Source organism: Pristis pectinata, chromosome 3 (genome assembly GCF_009764475.1).
Source record: "Pristis pectinata isolate sPriPec2 chromosome 3, sPriPec2.1.pri, whole genome shotgun sequence".
Taxonomy (NCBI): domain Eukaryota; kingdom Metazoa; phylum Chordata; class Chondrichthyes; order Rhinopristiformes; family Pristidae; genus Pristis; species Pristis pectinata.
The window spans coordinates 133,580,301-133,602,239 of NC_067407.1; the positions used below are offsets into that span (position 1 = coordinate 133,580,301).

General features: G+C 42.9%; 1 protein-coding gene across 2 annotated transcripts in view; it reads right to left on the bottom strand.

Moving 5' to 3' along the window:
• The window catches only part of fam120b (family with sequence similarity 120B), an 83,564-nt gene that overhangs the window by 9,992 nt on the left and 51,633 nt on the right, over positions 1-21,939 (bottom strand). For both annotated transcript variants that reach the window (XR_007956104.1, XM_052013195.1), the window contains exons 7-9: positions 7,982-8,188; positions 2,676-2,778; positions 513-638 (exon numbers count right to left, since the gene is read on the bottom strand). Coding sequence is in view for 1 of the 2 variants with exons in the window: in XM_052013195.1 (XP_051869155.1) it covers positions 513-638; positions 2,676-2,778; positions 7,982-8,188 (436 nt within the window). In the remaining variant the exon portion in view is untranslated. The remainder of the gene's footprint in view (positions 1-512; positions 639-2,675; positions 2,779-7,981; positions 8,189-21,939) is intronic.

Genomic DNA, 21,939 nt, shown 5'->3' on the forward strand with positions numbered 1-21,939 from the left:
TTATAGTGGTGTCAATATCTGAAACTCCTTACCCAACAGCACCATGGCAGCCACAGTCCTAAGACTACAGCAGTCAAAGACAGTGGCTCATTCCACTTTCTCAATGGCAATTAGAATTGCACAATAAATGCTGTATCACCAACAATGCTCAGATTCAGAGAATGAATCCATAAGAAAACACACAGGGATATTGGGAGTATTTACCGGGTTCAATTCCAGCCACTGTCTGTAAGGAGTTTGTACGTTCTCCCTGTGTCTGCATGGGTTTCCTCTGGGTGCTCTGGTCTCCTCCCACATTCCAAAGATATATGGGTCAGGAAGTTGTGGGTGTGCTATGTTGGCGCCGGAAGCATGGCGACACTTGCGGGCTGCCCCCAGAACACTCTGCGCAAAAGATGTATTTCACTGTGTTTTGATGTACGTGACTAATAAAGATATCTTATCTTAATTTCTTTAGTCAAATACTAGATCATGAAGTAGAGTTTCTTGATAATAGGCAACCTGTAGCATACCTGTTTGAGCTGAGTTGGTCCAACCAGGCTGTGGATATCGTCCCTGATACCCCGGGCAATGGGTGGGCTGTGCACTCCAGAAACCGTGATGGCTGCCTCTACCATGGGGACCAGGCCTTTCTCTGGCTATAGAACATATGAAAGATCCATCTTACTTCTACAGATTGGTCGATAACCATACAATGAACTAGTGAGTTCTACTAAATTATCACTCTCAGTATTTTCCATTGAGAACAATGTGAGATATTCAAAGAAGGCTTGAGTGGGTTTCCACTTACATTGTTTCTCCCATGAAGGCACTAACAACAACTGGCGAATCCCTGCTGTTACTTTACTCAAATGTGGGTACTGAGAGTAAACAGTGCTGAGAGGATCACAGACGAGCTGAATCCTATTTGTGTGCTCCATAACCTTCCAACAGAAGTCACCGGGTATAACCACTTAGATAATTTTCTTCTCTCTGGCATTAGGCTATTGACTAAGCTCACATGCCATTTTGTTGGCTGAGATCAGCAGTTCAATTCAAACCAGGGATTGAATTTGATCATCTTGGTTCCATTATGGATGAGCATATGTTTCAGTGCAGTCCTGAGAGAGGGCTGCATTGCTGGCTGGCTTGCCCTTTATATATGTTAAATCACATTTGTCTACTTTGGTAGAACATAAAAGATCACATGATCCTACTGGGAGTGGATTACAGAGCGCATCCAGCACTCAAACCAATGCACTTCAAACTATGATAGGATTAACCAGTCACTCATCTTCACTTACCCTTGTGGGATTATGCTGTTTGCACATTGGTCATTGGACCTGCTGACAGGTCACAAGGAACTGCATACCAAAAGTGCTATCATGGTCTGCAAGCATGAAAGGATGCACTGAGGATGTGAATGGCACTATGTAAATGAAAGTCTTTAATTCTTACTCATTTCTTTCTCACCCTACATATTCGGAGGAGCCACCTATCAATGCCTAAAACTGAACAGAATCATTAAAATGCACAGCAGAGGAGGAGGTCACTTGGACTGTGCCAGCTCTTTGAAAGAACAAAATAAAAACAGGAAATGCTAGAAACACTCAGCAGTTCCTGTTTGTTACCCACAGTCCTAAATACATTTTCCTTCAAGTATTTACCCAATTTCTTTGGAAGTTTCATTTGGATCTGTCTCTGCAACTCTTTCAGGCGGTATATTGCAGATCACAACATCCGGTTAATTATCTTAAATCCATACTCTCTGATTACTGCCCATGTTCCTTATTTACATTATTGAAAACCTTATAAGATTTTGAACATTTCTGTCAGATCTTTCTTTACCTTCATTGTCCCACATAGAGCAAACACCTTCTCCTCTTTAACTAGAGTCTCTCACAGCTGACAGCATACAGCTATAGTCTTCTGCATCTACTCGAAGCTCTGATGTCCTTGTTAAAGTTTAGTGCTCAGAACTAGCCTCAATAACTGAATCTGATACCAGTGTGAAAGTCCCACTGAAGATGTTTAATTGCATATCTGATGAAGTTCATAGTAAACTTTTTGCCACAGATACTCTGCTTTGACTGCAGAAATGCTTCATTGCTCCTCTCCAAATCCAGTAGTCCTCATTCTGCAACCTGAATCATCTGGACTTCAGTCCAGCATTGAGGGACAGCAGGGATGCTATATGAGAAACAAAACCTAGGTATTTTATGCCTGTTTCAATGGGTGCCAGAGATTTGAAAGAATAAATCAAAGAGGTTCTCCTGCTATCTGGTTTTCATTCCTCTAGCAACCAATGCCATACACAGTACTTTAAGTGGCATCTCAGTAAAGTTCCTGGAATTTGATTGTGTACAAAATGAATGCCTGTTTCCCTGCATAACAACATTGATTGCATTGCGTTGCAAGTGAAACATTTTAGAGTTTTTGAGAGATATTACATGTGTAACTCTACAATAAATCTTTTTGACTTTTATTAAAATAAAAAATTCTCTTCCAATCTCACTATTAAATCTGTTCATTTCTCCCTTCCTACCATTGACTTTTAATTCTCCAAATTAAAACAAAATTCTTCATGATTTACACAATGATGATTAATAATCAAGTATTTAATTCTGTCTCTGTGGTCTATATAATAGTCAAGGCAGTGAACAAGGAAATATTAACATCCTACCCTAACCACCGACCTGGGACAAGGGGCCGAGGTTTGCTCTGTACAATCCTATTCTTTCCTGCACATACAGTGTTGATGAGAAACTTGAGCTTCTGAAACTCGTGAACCAGCACGTCCTAGAACCAAAAGAAAGTATTATCAGTAAGTGACTAAAACAAAATCCTCTCAGAAATGAACTACTTTTTCAGCAGCTAATAGCATTACCAGAACTTGCACTTGCATTGTACCTTAAGAGCATTAAATAAACCCAAGGGATTTCACTGGAGCATCTTCAAACTAAATCTGACACCAAGGAGAGTTTAGGCTAAGGGGAAAGTTATAAAGAGTCTTAAAGGAAGGGAGGTAGGAAAGTATAGTAGGGGAATTCCAGAACCTAAGGCCTTAGCCATGGAAGCAGAAATGCTAGTGGAGGAGTGCTTAAAATCAAGGAAGAAACAAAAAGCCTGGAATATAGAAGCAACAAGACTTTGGAAGGGGTGTAGGGCTGGAGAACATTACAGAGGCAAAGGAGCACAAAGCCAAGAATGGATTGAGAAAAAATAGCAATTTTAAAATTGGCACATTGACACATTAGTAGCCAACATGGGAAATTGGCCAGGGCTGAATTGATATCATCAGGTCCAGAGGTTTAAAAAAAAAGGCATAGCTGAAAGGTGAGGTAAGGAGTGAGATGGGTAATGCTTTGGAGGTGACAGTAGGCAATTCTGATGACGGATATGTGGTCTGATGTTCATTGCAGGGTCAAATTCCATTAAACCACAAATTATCTAGATCAAGCTTAAATAATCAGGGAGCGATATGGAGTTGGAGGCCAGGGTGTAGAGTTTGTGGTGGGAACTGAAGATAATGACTTTGGTCTTCCCAATATTTGAGTGAGGGACATCTCTGCTCATCCAGTATGAGAGTGTGGAGGGGTGGAGAGATGAAGTAGGGCTGGGTGCCATCAGTGTGCAAGTGGAAATGTGATAATCGACAATTACTTCTGAGGGGCAGATTGAAGCTGAGAAATGCTTTAGATGGTCTGGAGTATAGAGGATGAATTGTTGGGAACATCTGACAATGGGAAGAGTGTAGTGGGGGTTGGGGAGAGGGTGCGGCTGAAGTTATAGCTATAATTCTCTGTTTACCACTGGATGAGAATGGACAAGAAACAGGAGCAGGAGTAGGAGATAAGGTGCCTTGATTCTGCTCTGCCATTCAGTATGATTATATTGAATCCCCACCTTACGTCCTCTCGTGCAGCTAACCAGCGGCAATGGAGAAAGAAGGTGTGGGCAACTATATCTAAGGTGATAAGGAGTGTTCATTTATCATTGACAAAATTCCATTACACTTCAGTGATAAAGAGGAGCATGGATGATGAGCAAATATGAAGAGGAGGGGGTGCTGACAACACCTTGCTCTTCAAAAGCAAATTGTAGTAAGAACATAAGACATAGGAGCAGAATTAGGCCATTCAGCCCATCAAGTCTGCTCCATCATTCGATCGTGGCTGCTTTATTTTTCCCTCTCAATCCCATTCCCCTGCCTCCTCCCCGTAACTTTTGATACCCTTACTAATCGAGAACCTATCAACCTCCACTTTCAAAATACCTGTATATTGAAATACCAAAGTCAATATACACAGCAGTGTAGCGGTTAGCGTAACGCCTTACAGCACCAGTGACCTGGGTTCAATTCTGGCCACCGTCTGTAAGGAGTTTGTATGTTCTGTCTGCGTGGGTTTCCTCCGGGTGCTCCGGTTTCCTCCCACATTCCAAAGATGTACAGGTTAGGAAGTTGTGGGCATGCTATGTTGACGCCAGAAGTGTGGAGACACTTGCGGTCTGCCCCCAGAAGGCTATGTAAAACGATGTATTTCACTGTTTTGATGTACATGTGACTAATAAAGATATCTTTTCTTAATGACTTGGCCTCCACAGCCATCTGTGGCAATGAATTCCACAGATTCACCACCTTCTGGCTAAAGAAATTCCTCCTCATCTCTGTTCTAAAGGGACATCCTTCTATTCTGAGGCTGTGCCTTCTGGTCCTAGACTCTCCCACTACTTATAGGCCGGCGAGTCTTACCTCAGTGGTTGGTAAGCTGATGGACAAGATCCTGAGAGGCAGGATTTATGAACATTTGGAGAGGTATAATATGATTAGGAATAGTCAGCATGGCTTCGTCAAGGGCAGGTCCTGCCTTACGAGCCTGATTGAATTTTTTGAGGATGTGACTAAACACATCGATGAAGAGAGAGCAGTAAATGTAGTGTATATGGATTTCAGCAAGGCATTTGATAAGGTACCCCATGCAAGGCTTATTGAGAAAGTAAGGAGGCATGGGATCCAAGGGGACATTGCAGTGTGGATCCAGAACTGCCTGGCCCACAGAAGGCAAAGAGTAGTTGTTGAAGGGTCGTATTCTGCATGGAGGTCAGTGACCAGTGGTGTACCTCAGGGATCTGTTCTGGGACCCTTACTGTTTGTGATTTTTATAAATGACCCAGATGAGGAAGTGGAGGGATGGGTTAGTAAGTTTGCGGATGACACAAAGGTTGGATATGTTGTGGATAGTATCGAGGGCTGTCAGAGGTTACAGCGGGACATAGATAGGATGCAAAGTTGGGCTGAGAAGTGGCAGATGCAGTTCAACCCAGATAAGTGTGAAGTGGTTCATTTTGGTAGGTCAAATATGATGGCAGAGTATAGCATTAATGGTAGGACTCTTGGCAGTGTGGAGGATCAGAGGGATCTTGGGGTCCCAGTTCATAGGACACTCAAAGCGGCTGCGCAGGTTGACTCTGTGGTTAAGAAGGCACATAGTGTATTGTCCTTCATCAATCGTGGAATTGAATTTAGGAGCCAAGAGGTATTGTTGCAGCTATATAGGTCCCTGGTCAGACCCCACTTGGAGTACTGTGCTCAGTTCTGGTCGCCTCACTACAGAAAAGATGTGGAAGCCATAGAAAGGGTGCAGAGGAGATTTACAAGGATGCTGCCTGGAATGCGGAGCATGCCTTATGAAAGCAGGTTGAGGGAACTTGGCCTTTTCTCCTTGGAGCGATGGAGGATGAGGGGAGACCTGATAGAGGTATATAAGATGACGAAAGGCATTGATCGGGTGGATAGTCAGAGGCTTGTCCCCAGGGCTGAAATGGTGGTCACAAGAGGACATAGGTTTAAGGTGCTGGGGAGCAGGTATATAGGAGATGTCGGGGGTAAGTTTTTTACTCAGAGAGTGGTGAGTGCGTGGAATGGACTGCTGGCAACGGTGGTGGAGGTGGACACGATAGGGCCTTTTAAGAGACTGTTGGATAGGTACATGGAGATGAGAAAAATAGATGGCTATGGGTAAGCCTAGTAATTTCTAGGGTAGGGACATGTTCGGCACAACTTTGTGGGCCGAAGGGCCTGAATTGTGCTGTAGGTTTTTCTATGTTTCTACTGGAAACATCCTCTCCAAGTCCACTCTATCCAGGCCTTTCAATATTCAGTAGGTTTCAATGAGATCCCCCCTCATCCTTCTAAACTCCAGCGAGTACAGGCCCAGAGCCATCAAATGCTCCTCATATATTAACCCTTTCATCCATTGGATCATTCTCACAAACCTCCTCTGGACCGTCTCCAACGCCAGCACATCCTTTCTTAGATGTGGGGCCCAAAATTGCTCACAATACTCCAAATGTGGTCTGACCAATGCCTTATAAAGCCTCAGCATTACATCCTTGCTTTTATATTCTAGTCCTCTCAAAATGAATGCAAACATTGCATTTGCCTTCTTTACTATTGACAACCTGTAAGTTAACCTTTAGGGAATCCTGCACTAGGACTCCCAAGTCCCTTTGCACCTCTGATTTCTGAATTCTCTCCCCATTTGGAAAATAGTCTATCCCTTTGTGTGATTCCTTAGTGAAATAGTGATCTCTTTGTCCTTGCAAACTACTATCCCATCAGCCTCCATATCTTTTCCAAAGTGGGTGCCTCTAAAATCTGTGCTTAACTTTCACACAGCATCATATTTGGTTCCCTGTTAACAGCGTCTACCTACCAGTGAGAGAGGTGGAAGGGAGAAAACCAATGGGAGCAGAGGATGTGGATCTCCTGAACAAAACATGCTCTGAGAGTGCACGAGGTAAGATACGATAGAAAACAGGTGCTGCAAAATCTGGGCCTGGGGCAGATTGATCCTTAAGCTACACTTGACTCTGCAGGGCAGTTGGAAGGGTGGGAAGCAGCAGAGCAGTTTAATGAACTCCTTGCTTTGTTGTTGGAGGCAACAGTGGGGAAAAAAGGGGGAGGTTTAAGGCAGTGGTTCGCAGTGGATAAGAGGTGCTGGGGTTATTGCTGCATTTCAAAATGATCCTGAAATACTGAGTAGAGGGTCAGGTTGTAGTTTGCAGACCCAGACCGATCTGCAAATGAATGGGAAGCAACCAGCCTTCTCCCAAAATAACCAAGTTTGCTTCTCTGGGACTTAAATCTGTAGAAATAAGGGAATGATCAGGATGAGGAGAGATTGTAAGATTTATCAAGAAGAAATGCATTAAAAATAAAAGTGATTGAGTAAATTGGTTTGCTGCAGAACTGTGGTGAATGGAGTCCAAAGGCAAGACAGCTGGGAATTAATGATGGGGAAAAAGAAATATGTACAATTGCCAAATTAAACTGGCAACCCAGGTGACAAGCGACATGGGGACTGGGTGATTCAGCTGGCATCAGGACCTCCAGCCTAGGGCCGCTGCAAAAGGAAAACAAAATCTCTCTCTCAACTGCTACCCAGTGACCCTGTTAGGTCAGAACAAGATACAAGGTCCAGTATGATCAAATAGGCTGCTGATGAATGCAGTTAATACTGACAGATAAATAATGAGTGCCTGGATGAAGCAGCATCTATGGAACCTTACCTGATGCCTTCAGCAGAGGGAGTTGGAAAGATAAAATAGGGCAATGCACAAAGGTTTGCACTGTGACCTTAATGAAGACAAATGTATGTTTGATAACAGAGTAAATAAAGAAACACTTTTTTGTCGACCTGTACAGGCACGATAAACTGAATAACCTACTTCTGTGTTGTAAATCTTCTATGATTTCTAAGCTTTGTTTTAAAATTCTATTTGTATCAAAGAATATTTAAACAAAATACATGCATTCACATATGGAGATACAAACTGACTTTAGACCGAAAAGATTAATCATTAATTGCACCTTGTTTGTGATAACTGGTCTTTGTATTTATGTTACCAGATGGTATTTGCTTTTGAAAATAACCTACTGTAAACCACCATCATTAGTTGAGAGCCACCTCAAGCATGAATGCTCCATCTGTATACATACATTCTTTTCCAGGAGGTCCTCCGTTGTACATCCACTGTGAGACTGCAGGTACTTTGCGTGGAAAAGCTTCCCATCAAACACCTCCCATGGCATCAGGTCGACCATTTTAAATGGGAAGCCACAAGCACTATTAGCTGAAATGAGCACAGCCAGGCCCCGCACAAAAAGGGAAGCCAGGTGCACAGCTCGCGAATCAACATGGGACACCTGAAAAAGAGAATCAAAGATTAATGACCGGACAATGATGGCAAATTAGTCACTTGCTGCACACACTGTGTGAAACAAGGCCAGCTGGCAGGAGGTCCATCTGGTACCATTTATGCTACCACAATGGTCAAGAACTAGCACAGCCAGCAAAGTGCACAAAATAATTTGGGAAGTCATTTGGTATCTTGGTGAGCTGCAAAACCACAAGGTGTGTGTTTTGCCTACATAGCTAATATATATGCAATCCAGTGTTCACATTTGTAATGGTGATTTACCACGTCAGGAGGATCGCAGAATAATTTCATTGTTGGTTCTGTAAATTAAAATGTTAGAGGGGGAGGGTGAGTCAATGCCAAACTGATCTTAAGTTCCCAACATAACAGTCTGAGATCTGAGAAATGTCCTGAAACTACCAGCTCCCTTGCTCACCTTGGGAGCAAATGCAACTCTTTTCAACTTATTATTAGTTAATTCCTGGCATGTGTAATCGATCATATGCCACCTTTTATTGCCCATCCTTTGCTGCCCTAAACTGGTGCCACTGGTTATCACAGATCTTATCCACAAACGTAAAGAAGATGTCAGGTTTTCTAACTTAAGGGATATGAGTGAACAGGTTTGATTTTTTTAAAATGAAAATCAGCCAGGTCTATTGCCACTTGATACTAGTTTGTCACTTCCTTTTTGTTATTTAAACTGAATTCAAATTGTCAACACCCTGTGGTGAACTCAATCTTCGGATTGCTAGTTCAGTGATGTGATCGCTGCTAGATAATGCCCATCTTCCTCACTGGCCTAACCCGCAATTCCAACCTACTCCTCCCTTCTAATCCTCTGCCCCTTTCTCTTAAGGTTTATGGTTCCTTTTGGCATAGACTGCACATACTGGGCTCGCAAAACATACTGCAAGAACAATGTTGCAGGTCTATTGTCTGAGTGCTTTGTACCAATCTGGGAAAAGAGTGTGCCATCCTTACCCAGTCTGATCTCTGTCTGCCCTGGTAATAGCTCAGTTGCAGCACCCTCTTTTAGAAGGTTAGGAGCTCCAGTCCAGCTGCAGAAACACAAGCACAGTTGACAATCCAGAGTACTGAGGGAGTGCTGTATTGCTGGCGCTGCAGCCTTTCAGATGAGAAATTAAGCTGAGGACCCTGCCTCACCTCATAGCTAAGTGTTAAAAAGAAAATCTAATGACACCATTTCAAAAAAGGTTGGACAGATCTATCTGGTGTCTTGACAAATCATACTTCAACAAACACCATCAAAACTGATTATCTGTTCACTATCACTGTTACTAATGGGACTACAGTTGTACTTGTTGGAAGTATCCTGGCTAGTTGCATCATGGTCTGGTACGGCAATTTGAACATGCATGAATGTAAGCAGCTGCAGAGAGCAGCAGATTCAGCCTAATACATCAGGGGCACATCCCTCCCTACCATTAAAAGTATCTACACAAGGTGCTGCCGCAAGAAGGCAACATCTATCATCATACCCCACCATGCCATCTTCTTGCAGCTACCATCAGGCATGAGGTACAGAAGCTTGAAGTTACACACCACCAGGCTCAAGAACAGCTACTTCCCTTCAACCATTCGGTTCTTGAACCAACCTGCACAAACCCTAATCACCCCCTCAGTATAGCAACACAAGTAGTACTTCGCACAATAATGGACTTTATTTTGTTCTAAATGTGTTCTTTATTGTATAATTTTGTATAATTTATGCTTTTCTTGTGAATGTTGTCTCTAATGCTATGTGCCTGGGATGCTGCTGGAAGTAAGTTTTTCATTGCACCTGTGCGTACATGTATTTGTGCATTTGACAATAAACTCAGCTTTGACCTTGACTTTTGAGATGTCCAGAGGTCATGAAAGGTACTATGTCAATGAGAGATTCTTCTTCATACCAATGAGTGATTGCTCTTTGCCTTGTAGATGCCACAAGCAGGCATGAAGATGCCCATTTCTACAATATGAAAAAACATACCCACAAATGACTACAAAATTACTGCCTCTTAGAACAACCCTGCCTGAGGACTTCCGATAGTCAAACTTACATGTTGCAAAATGAAAGAATCCAAGCAGCAACTCTCTCAGTGGAGCAAAAATAACGCAGATTAAGTTATTGTTACTATGATGCATAAATCAATGGTAGACAGTGAGTGCATGTGTCAGGCAGAAAGGGAATGCAGAATGTAAAAGCAGATGTTGTTTAGGAGTCCGTGCCCAGGATTCGCATGTGGTTCCAGTGAAGTTCACAACTCAAGCCTGCTCTTTCCTCGCAGCAGAAGAAGCAAATGCAGCTGAAGGAAAAATAAGGGAACAAAAGAAGAAAAGCCGTAGACCCATTAAAGCGAGTGTTCCCCGCACAGGGGCAGAGAATGTGTCTGATCTGCAAAAGGCTTAAGACAATAGTCCAAAAGCAGGGCATCTAACATTACATTAAAATGAAGGGATAATGTCTGCTGGGTTATAGATAACAGACAGTAAGGCTTTGTGAACTTCAACTGACAGCAGTTAAAACAATACCAGCGTCCTAGCAAATTTGCTACAAAACCCACTGCCAGCTTCTAAACGTGTACCGTATTTCAATTAGGTTTCCCATTGGCTTATACAGTATGGGATGCAAATAGTCATGGGAAAAATCAGTGCAAAGTCTGTCCCATATAATTAGCATCAGGTCCACAAAAACATTTGAAATGATGATAACTTCACAGACACTGCAGCTCCATCAGCTTTGTTTTTAAATCATTTTATCCAATTTTCTCCCTCCCTCAAGTAGTCATTCACTCTACACTTGCCAATCTGGACAAGAAACTCTCTGTTGGTCTGATATCACAATGGATATTGTGGCTCAGCCTGATCCTGTTCCAACTGGACATCCCCTCCACTGCACTTTCCATTAGCGGTCACTGGAAGCAGAAACTTCCAGCTGGGAACTTATTTCCATTAGCTCAGGCTGCTACAATTAGACTGCTGTTAAGTGTGTGGGGTTCATTGCGGCACAGCCTTTATCCATGCAAACCTCAGAAAGGTACCACAAGTCCATTATTGGTCCAGCTTATACAGCAACTATATGAAATCTGGCAGTCAGCACCAGTTGCCTTCCTAAATAAAAGAATTAAAAAGTGTTCTTCTATACTCAGTCAATGCTTACTAACTTTTTTAAAAAATAAGTTCATCACTTTTCCCTGCCAAACTTCGGCCACTTCACGTTAGTGTGGTGGAATACATGTATCGGGTTTCCATTCATTCTCAGTTTACCTTCTAATCCCAGGAGCCAGCCTCTGACTTGCTGGTCACCAGATTCCTTTGCATACAGACTTCATCCTTATAAAGACCACCGATCAAATTTTCTTTGAAGGGCTTAGAGCTTCTATTTTCAATAGGGATTGCCTTCTTCTTAAAAAAAAGTGCTCAGAAACGTTCCTACCACGAGTAAGTAAAGGGTGGTTAAGTAGCCAGAGTGCATGAGTTTAACATGTACCGATGGAAGTGGGAGGAGGAGGAGGAGGATCAAAGAACATCATGAAGTGCAGCAGGAAAGCACAAAACTATTTCTGCTCATCTGACCTCCAGATACCTTCTTGCCTTGAAAGAGATGTGAGGTATTTGTTACTCTATAAACACAAAATATGAGATGGACTTAATGGCTCCTCTTGTTTCCCACTGATCCCGGATTGTGGAAGGAGCTGTACAAGTGCATTGCACAATTGACACTGAATGCCCTAGGGCTTTTATTTCACCCTGCTGCTGCACATTGCAAAGCTTTGTTTGGCTATCGTACTTAAAAGGGAATGAAAGCAGAAGACCAGTGGTAGCAACATTCACATGGACTTGCGGATTTTGCCACACAGTCCAACCCAGAAGGCTGTTAGATATTTGACTGCTCGTGTTTTATTTAAAAAGACCAGGTCTTTCATAGCAAAATACCGCATGTTTACTTCCAGGGTGTAGCCAGCAAGAGGCTATCTAATTTGGAGCTTCAGCACAATCTAAAATTCACATAATGCAGGATCCGAATAATTGAATAGTTGTGCCTTTGGACGTTTTACCCCATTAAAAAGTATAGGTTGGCCTTGAAATGAAAAGCCAGCTTAATATTAAGAGTGGATAAATCACAAGACAAATTGCAGACGTGGAAAGCCATTCGGCCCATCTTCAATCAATCTTTCTGAAAGATTCTGAACAATAAGTTGCAGCATCAAAATTATCTTAAATGATTCCAAGCTTTTCACCTTCACTTTCCTGTCTAGAAGGCTATTCCATTCATTGACTGCTCTTTATTTGAGGACAACTTTTGGATATTAGTGTTAAACTGAGTTTTCATTACATGCATCCCTACCCTTTTCTCATAATGTAACTTAAAACAATTTTCTGGTCGTACTTTTCCCAACCTCTGAACTATCATGCTACTTCCGTAAGATCACCTCTCAGATTTACTGAAATGCTACCAAGTTCACTAGAATGATACCAAGGATGAGTAAAGAAGCTTGGTTGTGCTGCACGGGATAGATAATGTTAGGAAGAGATTTGAAAAGGGTGTTCAAAAATCAGAATAATTTTGTTAAGTAAAGAGGTACAGTATCAGAAGGCTTGATACCAGAGCACCAAGTAATTAACAGAAGAACCAGAGATAACATGATGAAATACCTGCGAGTTGGTATGATCTGGAATACACTACCTTAAAGAGTGACAGAAACAGATTCAATAATAATCATTTGTAGGGAAAGATTTGAAAGCCTTTCATGAAAATTGGCCTCTATACTCATGGTTTGGGCTGCCACCATTAAGTGATTAGCACACCTACTGCGTATTTCCAGATTCATTAAAATTACTTTATTTCTAATTTTTCAAGATATAATTTGTACCAAAGACTATACTTCTACAGTTGATTAGGTAGGCAATGAAACTGTTCACAAGACAGTGTTAAAACCAATGTTCTGCTAAATATGAACAAGAGTAACGAATTGGCCATTTAGCTTCTCAAGCCTATTCTGCCTATTTATGAGATCGTTGTTGATATGCAACCAAACTCCATGTATCAAATACCTTTGGTTAACAACTGACCAAATTCAACTGCCATTTGTGGAAAATTTCCAAATTTTTGCCACCCTTGTTTGTAGAGGGGTTTCTTAATTTCCCTCCTGAAAGGCCTGGCTCCAATTCCTAGGTTAAGATTTCTCCATTAGTCACATTTCTCCTCATCTCATAAGAAGAACATAAGAAACAGGAGCAGGACTCAGCCACCTGGCCCGTCGAGCCTGCTCCGCCATTCAATAAGATTTCTTTATTAGTCACATGTACATCGAAACACACAGTGAAATACATCTTTTACGTAGAGTGTTCTGGGGGCAGCCCGCAAGTGTCGCCACGCTTCCGGCGCCAACATAGCATGCCCACAACTTCCTAACCCATACGACTTTGGAATGTGGGAGGAAACCAGAGCACCCGGAGGAATCCCATGCAGACATGGGAAGTACATACAAACTCCTTACAGACAGTGGCAGAATTGAACCCAGGTCGCTGGTGCTGTAATAGCATTATGCTAACCACTACACTACCGTGCCTGCCCAGTATCTTAGTTTTGGATTCACTGACAACCAATCAGTTCCTCTTAAGCATCTTGAGAACCAATACTATTATCTCCAAATTCCAGAGTTTTTAAATTTTATTCTCAAAATTTAATTCCATTATTATTTGAGTTTATCATTCCATTAAATCTGCTCTACATTCCCATTATATCTTTCATACCTTTCTGATGGTGTGGTGCCCAAAGCTGTTCACAATATTCCAGCTGACATTTAACCACAACTTCGTAAAACTGCAACAAAACTTCCAATCCCATACTTAAAGATCAGCACTCTATAACCTTTTAATTATTTTTTTTAAACCTATCCAAGCGGGTCTAATGATCTACGGAGATGGACCCTCAAGTCTCTTAGCTGTGCTATTGCTTTTCACCATCTTAAAACTACTCACTAAACCAGTTTAGGTCCAAAGTAATCAAATGTTGCTCATTCTGAAATTCATCTGCCACTATTTTACCAATCACTAACGAGAGAGTTTAGCCACCAACCACTGACATTCAGTGATATTTCCATCAATGAGTCCTCCATCACCAACATCCTGAAGGTTATTATTGACCATAAACTCTACTGGACCAGACACATATTGCAGTTACAAGAGCAGGTCAGAAGCTGGGTATCTTGAAACTAGTGACTCATCTAACACCCCAAAGCTCTTCCCCAAAGGATGAGTAAGTTCGTGGATGACACCAAAATTGGCAGCGTGGTGGACAATGAAGAAGGTTGTCTAAGGTTACAACAGGATCAAGATCAACTGGGAAAGTGGACAAAGGAATGGCAGATGGAATTTGAAGAGATGTATTTCAGTGCAGGAATTACACAGTGACAGGAACCTAGGGAGTGTAGTAGAACAGACAGACCAAGGGGTACAAGTATAGAGTTCCTTAAAGTGGTGACACAGGTAGACAAGGTGGTGAAGGTGGTGTACAGGAAACTTGTCTTCATCAGATGAGGCATTGAGTGCAAGAGTTGTACAAGACATTGGTGAGACTGCACCTGGGACATGTGCAGTTCTGATCGCCATAATATAGGAAGGATGTGATTATGCTAGAGAGGATGCAGAAAAGATTCACAAGGATGTTCCCAGGACTCAAGGTCTTGAGTTATAAGGGGAGATTGAATAGGCTGGGACAGTTTCCCAGGAGCAAAGGAGGCTGAAGGGTGACCTTATAGGGGTTTATAAGATCACGAGGGGCATGGTTAAGGTGGGTGGCCTTTTTCCAGGGTAGGTGAGTCTAAAACTAGAGGGCATTAAGGTGAGAGGGGAAAGATTTAAAAAGGGACCTGAGGAGAAGGTTCAATTACAATATTTAAAAGACATTTGGACAGGTACAGGGATAGGAAAGTTTAGAGGGATATGGGCCAAATGCAAGCAAATGGAACTAGCTCAGGTAGGCACCTTTGTCAGCATGGACGTTGGGCTGAAGGGCCTGTTTTCGTGCTGAATAACTCCCTATATACAAAAAATATCAGGGGTGTGATGGAATACCCTATACTAGCCTGGATGAGTCCAGCTCCAACAACCATCAAGAACCTCTATAACATCCAAGACTATCCTCAACATTTATTTCCTCCACCATAGGTGCAACATAGCTGTTATATTTATCATCTATAAGATGCACTTACTTACTGCAGGCAAATGGAATGTTGACCCCTTCTGCAAAGGAGATGGGAGTATAAAAGTAAGCAAATCTGGTTGCAATCATATAGGGTATTGGCAAGACCACACCTGGAGCACTGCTAAAAGTTTTGGTCTCCTTATTTAGGAAAACATATACTTGTATAAGAGGCAGTTCACTCCTGAGATTAGAGTTGACTCCTGGGATTAGAGTTGTCTTGAATAAAAGTTGAGTAGGTTTGCCCTGTGCATTGTGGTTTAGAACAATAAGCAGTGATGTCATTGAAAGAATACTGAATAGGGTTTGACAGGGTATATGCTGAGAGGATGTTTCTCCTCAAGGGGATATCCAGAAAAAAGGAAGGATAGTTTCAGAACAGGATCATTCATTTGAAATGGAGATGAAGATAAATTTCTTCTCATTGGAATTCTCTACTATAGAGCTGTGGAGGCTGAAGCACTGAACATATTTAAGGTTGAGATAGGCAGACCTTTGGACTCCAGCAGAATAGACAGGAGAGTGAAGTTGAGGCCAAGGTCAGATCAGCCATGATTTTATTGATGGCAGTGCAATCTCGAGAGGCTGTGTAGGCTACACCTGCTTGTTTAATCAAACACACAACCTCCACTCTTATGAAGGATAAGGCAACACCACTATCTGCGGGTTCCCCTACAAGTCATGCACCATCCTGAATTGGAAATATATCACCTCTCCTTCATCACCACTGGATATAGAAGCCAGAACCTCCCTATTCAACAGCACTAAGGGTGCACCTCATCTAAAAGGGCTATGTGGGTACAGAAAAGTGGCTCACCACCAGCTTATTGGGGTCAATTAGGAATACATAATATATGCTGCCTTTGCCATTGATGCCCTCATCCTGAAAAATGAATAAAAAGACTATTCATGAATACCTCTTTTGTTTACATGGCTTGCAATGACACCCATCATTGTGGCATCAAAACATTTGGATATGTGCCTCCCTTTACCATATGCAATTCTTAAAGCACAGGTCACAAACACCTTTCTGGTGGGTCAAGGATTTGGGGGCAGTTCCACCCCACAGGTAATGCTCACATTGCTTGGCCACCACCATGGGCCTGTACTAAATAACCCTCTCTGCATCCACCACCAATCACACCACACTGAATGGTCTTGGACTGCTGACATTAGGCAGAACTTGATGGGTAGCCAGATCCACTGGGAGAATGTAAGGAGTTTGTATGTTCTCCCTGTGTCTGTGTGGGTTTCCTCCCACATTCCAAAGATGTACGGGTTAGGAAGTTGTGGGCATGCTATGTTGGCGCCAGAAGCATGGCAACACTTGCAGGCTGCCCCCAGAACACTCCACACAAACATGCATTTCACTGTGTGTTTTGATCTACGTGTGACTAATAAAGATACCTTATCTTACAAATTGCTCTTGGAACCCTGAGTGTGTCTGGAGACTGTTCAGCAATTAGCAAGTGGCTTTGGTCCAGGAGTTAGCAAGTAGCTGGAGAGTGGGAGAGAAAGAGTAGGGATGGGGAGTTAGAGCACAGAAGGGAAGGGGGAGAGTGGGGGGGAGGGTTAGAGAAAGGGAAAAGAGAGAAGGAAGAAGGGGATTTAGGGAGACGGCAGAAGGCACAACCTCTTCCCTTGAGGTTGTGGGCCACAGAGTGCGTGGGTTTGCCTATGGTCAGTCTACATCTGTATGAAGGAACATGTACACCACAACCTAGGGGCTTTTCAGACCAGAATTTCTTTCTTCTACATTTTCATTTTTATCATGCTAGGTATACCCATCCCGTTTCTGACAACTTGGTCTGAAAGCAGTTAAAACGTCTAATAAATATTAGTAGAATTAATGGTAATTAAGTCATTGAAACTTTGAAGGATGACAATTCAATATAGGTCACCAGGAAAAGAATTGGGAAAACGCTGTCGCTGTTAAATATCAGATGGTCTTAAGAAAGTAGTGAGCTATTGTTTTAGAGTCCTGATATAGAAAAGTTTAAGAACCCTTGCCAGAAGCTATTAATAATTATACAGTGAATAGTTGAGGCCCTGACACAGAATCCTATAGTCATCTCCTACCATCATGAAGATCTCATTATTCCAACTCTGTCCTAAACATTCAGCCAATCTCCTAATACATAATTAATCAGACCACCCTTAATATTATCACCATACCATTAGATGTATCAATGGGAATACGGATATGTTGCACACACATATTCAGAGGAATTTTAAATAGAGGGATATGTGGGAGGAAGGGGTTAGATAATCTTAGGCGAGGTTTAAAGGTCGACACAACATTGTGGGCCGAAGGGCCTGTATTGTGCTGTACTGTTCTATGATTCTATAGCAGTGTGATGTTGAGACAGGAGAGTAGGGTGTTGGAGGTTTGAGCTCTACCCCCAACTGTCAGCTTGAACTTGTAGGAACTCTCTGAAAGCGAGGTTCCTTGGAACAATGTAAATTTTAACCTTCCCACTTGCAGTCAAAGCTGGAAAGGGTTTTATTCATTGTGTGACAGAGTCTGAGGGCATTGAGAAACTGGAGTCCGTTTGTCAGTAGCACACAGAAGCCCAGAATAAATAGTGGAAAAAGCACACCCGGTCCTAAATTAACCAGCTGTCAGGCACCTCCTGCTCCATCTGTGGCAGAGTCTGCAAGCCCCACACTGGGCTCAACAGCCACCTCAGAACCCACAGAACTGACAGGAAGCAAGTCCTTCACAACCTTGAGGGACTACCCAAACAGAGTTAAATCTGGATCTTTCCAGCTCAGTTCACACCAGCACAGCAAGCCATCCACGTGGGCATAATAAGAGGTGAAGAAACCAGTTTCACTCCACTGGATAAATGCTTCAATGGTAAATAACCCCACTCATGTTTATACTACTCATTCACAGTTGGCCAATTGGTTTGGCAAATGTAATCAGGTGGCTCTAATCATACGAAGTTCATTTTGTAACCAGTTCTGCATTCCTCAGTTGAAAGAGTTTATCAGGATGGCCTGGGTAGGGCTCTGCTGCTGCTAGTATTTAGAGTAAACAACACAGGCAACAGCATCTGCAGTTTTTGGCTTTTCAAATACAGATAACAAACTCTTCTAACTTACAGGGGAGATTCAATAGTTATGAGGGCTAGAAGTTATGAGGGATTTTGATACAATAGGAAAACAATTTCTACTGGCAGTGGGGGTGAGTAACCAGTTTTAAATAAAAGAATCAGAGGGGAGATAAGACTTTTTTTTAAAAAGCAAAAAAAATGACTCAGGTGATGCAAAGTCATTCAACAATTCAAGAGGCAATCAGATAAACACATGTGGGAACATTTGCAGGGAAAGATAGGGAAAGAGTCAGTCTAATTATGCAACTCTTTCAAAGAAGTGTGCAGACAAGGTGGGCTGAAAGATTCCACATGATCACGTCCTTCCTATATTGTGGCAACCATAGTGTACACGGTAGTGTAGTGGTTAGCATAACGCTATTACAGCGCCAGCGACCTGGGTTCTATTCCGGCCGCTGTCTGTAAGGAGTTTGTACGTTCTCCCAGTGTCTGCGTGGGTTTCCTCCGGGTGCTCTGGTTTCCTCCCACATTCGTACGGGTTAGGAAGTTGTGGGCATGCTATGTTGGCGCCGGAAGCGTGGCGACACTTGCAGGCTGCCCCCAGAACACTCTATGCAAAAGATGTATTTCACTGTTTGTTTCGATGTACATGTGACTAATAAACATAACTTAAAACCAGGTACTGGAATAGCATAGGTGGGATCAGGAAAACATATTCACCTCTGCGTGGACCAAACTGAAGTCCAGCTTCAGTTAAAGTGATGTGAGATGAGGCAGCACCATAGACATCTCAACACCTCCTGTCTGCAGTCCAGAACTGCTGCAGCTCATTGTCACTCTGTGGCAAGAAACCCAGAAGGTCGTGTGCATCTCACAACAGATCACACACTTCAGATTGATTTCATTGGTTCAGTCAAGATTTTCAACATCAATGTACCTTCTTTTTTGGAGGTGGTGGGGTGGGGGCGGGGGGATGGTGAAGATAGAGAATTGATGAAGAATGGTTAAAGCTACTTATGCAGCAACTAGGCAAAAATAATTGGAAGTAAATGCCATTATTTCCTCTGGGAAGCACTCTCCCTTGCACTTCTTCCACCTTAGTGTTTTACATTCAGTGCTCGTGATGCGTTTCTGGAGAAATCAAAGGCAGATTGGTTGACTGTTCAGCCTGCAAGGGTGACCTTGAGCTTCTAGTTGCTTATCACTTTAATCCTCCACCCCACTCTGACCTCTGTCTTTGGCCATTTACTCTGTTCTGCATATTTTCATATAATTTAGAACGAGGACATTTGGCCCACCTTGGCTATGTCAGCTCTCAGAGCATTCCCATCAGTTTCATTCTGCTATATATTTCCGTAACCTATTTTCTCTCATATGCCATCAACTCCACCCTGATTCTGCTGAAAGGTCAGTATTTCCCTCTCCAAAGATGCTGCCTCACGTGCTGGGTATCTCCATCATTCTCTTTTATTTCAAATTTCCAGAAACCACAGCATTTTGCATCTCACAGTTCCTGCATTCTTTTCTTTCTCTCTCCTCTATCATAATTTATCTCCTAGTTACATCTACTCCAGACAAATCAGCTGCAATTAACAAGCCTTCAACACACTCTCTCAGCGGCACCATAACCACTGTCAGTCTGTCTTGCTCTCCACCCTATCACAGATATTCCCTTTGTTCTTTCCACTCCTCCCCCTTCTTTGCAAATTCAAACATGTTGGATTTCTAACATCTCTTGGTTCTCATGAAAAGTCATCCACCAGAAGTGTCAGCTTGGTTTCTCTCTCCACCAAAGCTGAGTGACCTGAGAATTTCCAGTATTTTCTGTTTTTATTTCAGATTTCCAGTAACTGCATTTTTTTAAACTCTTTCTACAAGATAAGATTTCTTTATTAGTCACATGTACATCGAAACACACAGTGAAATACATCTTTTGCGTAGAGTGTTCAGGGGGCAGCCCGCAAGTGTCGCCACGCTTCCGGCGCCAACATAGCATGCCCACAACTTCCTAACCAATATGTCTTTGGAATGTGGGAGGAAACCAGAGCACCCGGAGGAAACCCATGCAGACACAGGGAGAACGTACCAACTCCTTACAGACAGTGGCCGGAATCGAACCCGGGTCGCTGGTGCTATCACAGCATTACGCTAACCGCTACACTACCGTGCCTGCCTACAAACGACATTGATATACAATTCCTCAGGAAGCACATCAATCTCTCTCCTCTCTCCATAAGTCATATGTCTCTCAGAACCTGCAGCAGTATCTTTCTTCCTCTCCCACACTCTCCGTATCTCCGTTCACAAAATCGCCCAATCTTTCTCCACATGTGTCTACGTTGGTGACTCTGTACTTGTACCTCTCTCTTCACACCTGAACGTCTGCCAGTTTCTACTCATTCTCGCTCCCCACATCAGTGCCTCGTTGCCTGTATCTCTCCCCCCTACATCTGCATGTCTCTCCCCCGCATACATTCTATGCCTTGTCGATCACCCCCACTCTATCTGTATGCCTGTGCCTATTTGTCACCCTCCAGGCACACCTCTGTATGTTTGTGCCTCTGTCTCTCTTTACACCCACACCTGTGTCTGTCTCTTTATCTCTCCCCGACATATACACACAGCTGTATGTGTCAGTCCTTATCGCTCTCTTCCCACACCCTACAATGCATGCAAGTTAACTGAGCAAATGCACCAGTTGGAAACAATGGTCCAGCACATGCAACAAGGACTGACAGATGCACACTGGCGGTGGATGTAAAACATTTTTGTATTGCTGCATTCCAGACCACGTGCAACAATAGTCTCCCCACCCCCCCCTCCCCAGGACCCAACAGGTGCGCAGGAGCCGTGGCAGATGACAGGCAGGTGCACAGGCTGCTCCCGGTTTGCTGGAGGCCGGGCCCTCCCTCAGGCAGCACCTGCCACTGCAGACACCGGTCAGTTCCAAAGAGCAATCTGATACCGTCTCATGACTGACTGTCAGCCTCACCCATGCTGCACAAGCTTCCTCAAACATTCACTGGGCGCTTAACTAGTAATACTCTCATACTGCTTTGCAGATTAGTTGTTTTAAGATGATTGGAAGGGGGGGGGGTGCGGGGGCGGGGGAGGGGTTACGTTTCACAGGTACTAACAATAACAAGCTCCGGTGCATCCAGATCTGTCGAGCCACTGTCAGATTTTAATGAGAACCATTTCCCCCAAACAGCATGATGTCCTCATTATAAATTACCCACTCTAGCACGATGGAATGTGTGCAGTTCAAATGAAGGATTGCATGGGGTAAATGTTGCTAATGAAAGGGTTTGCTTTTGCTTAAATTGAAGTGGGGGTGGGGAGTAAAATCTACATTTCCAATTCTAAAATGAGCCAGTTAAAATCACCTTAGAACTAAATAGGATGGGGAATGGAAATTAGATAAGACTGAAACGTTACACAAGCTGACTATGTGCTGGGTCCTTATAGCATATTTCACTGGCAGGT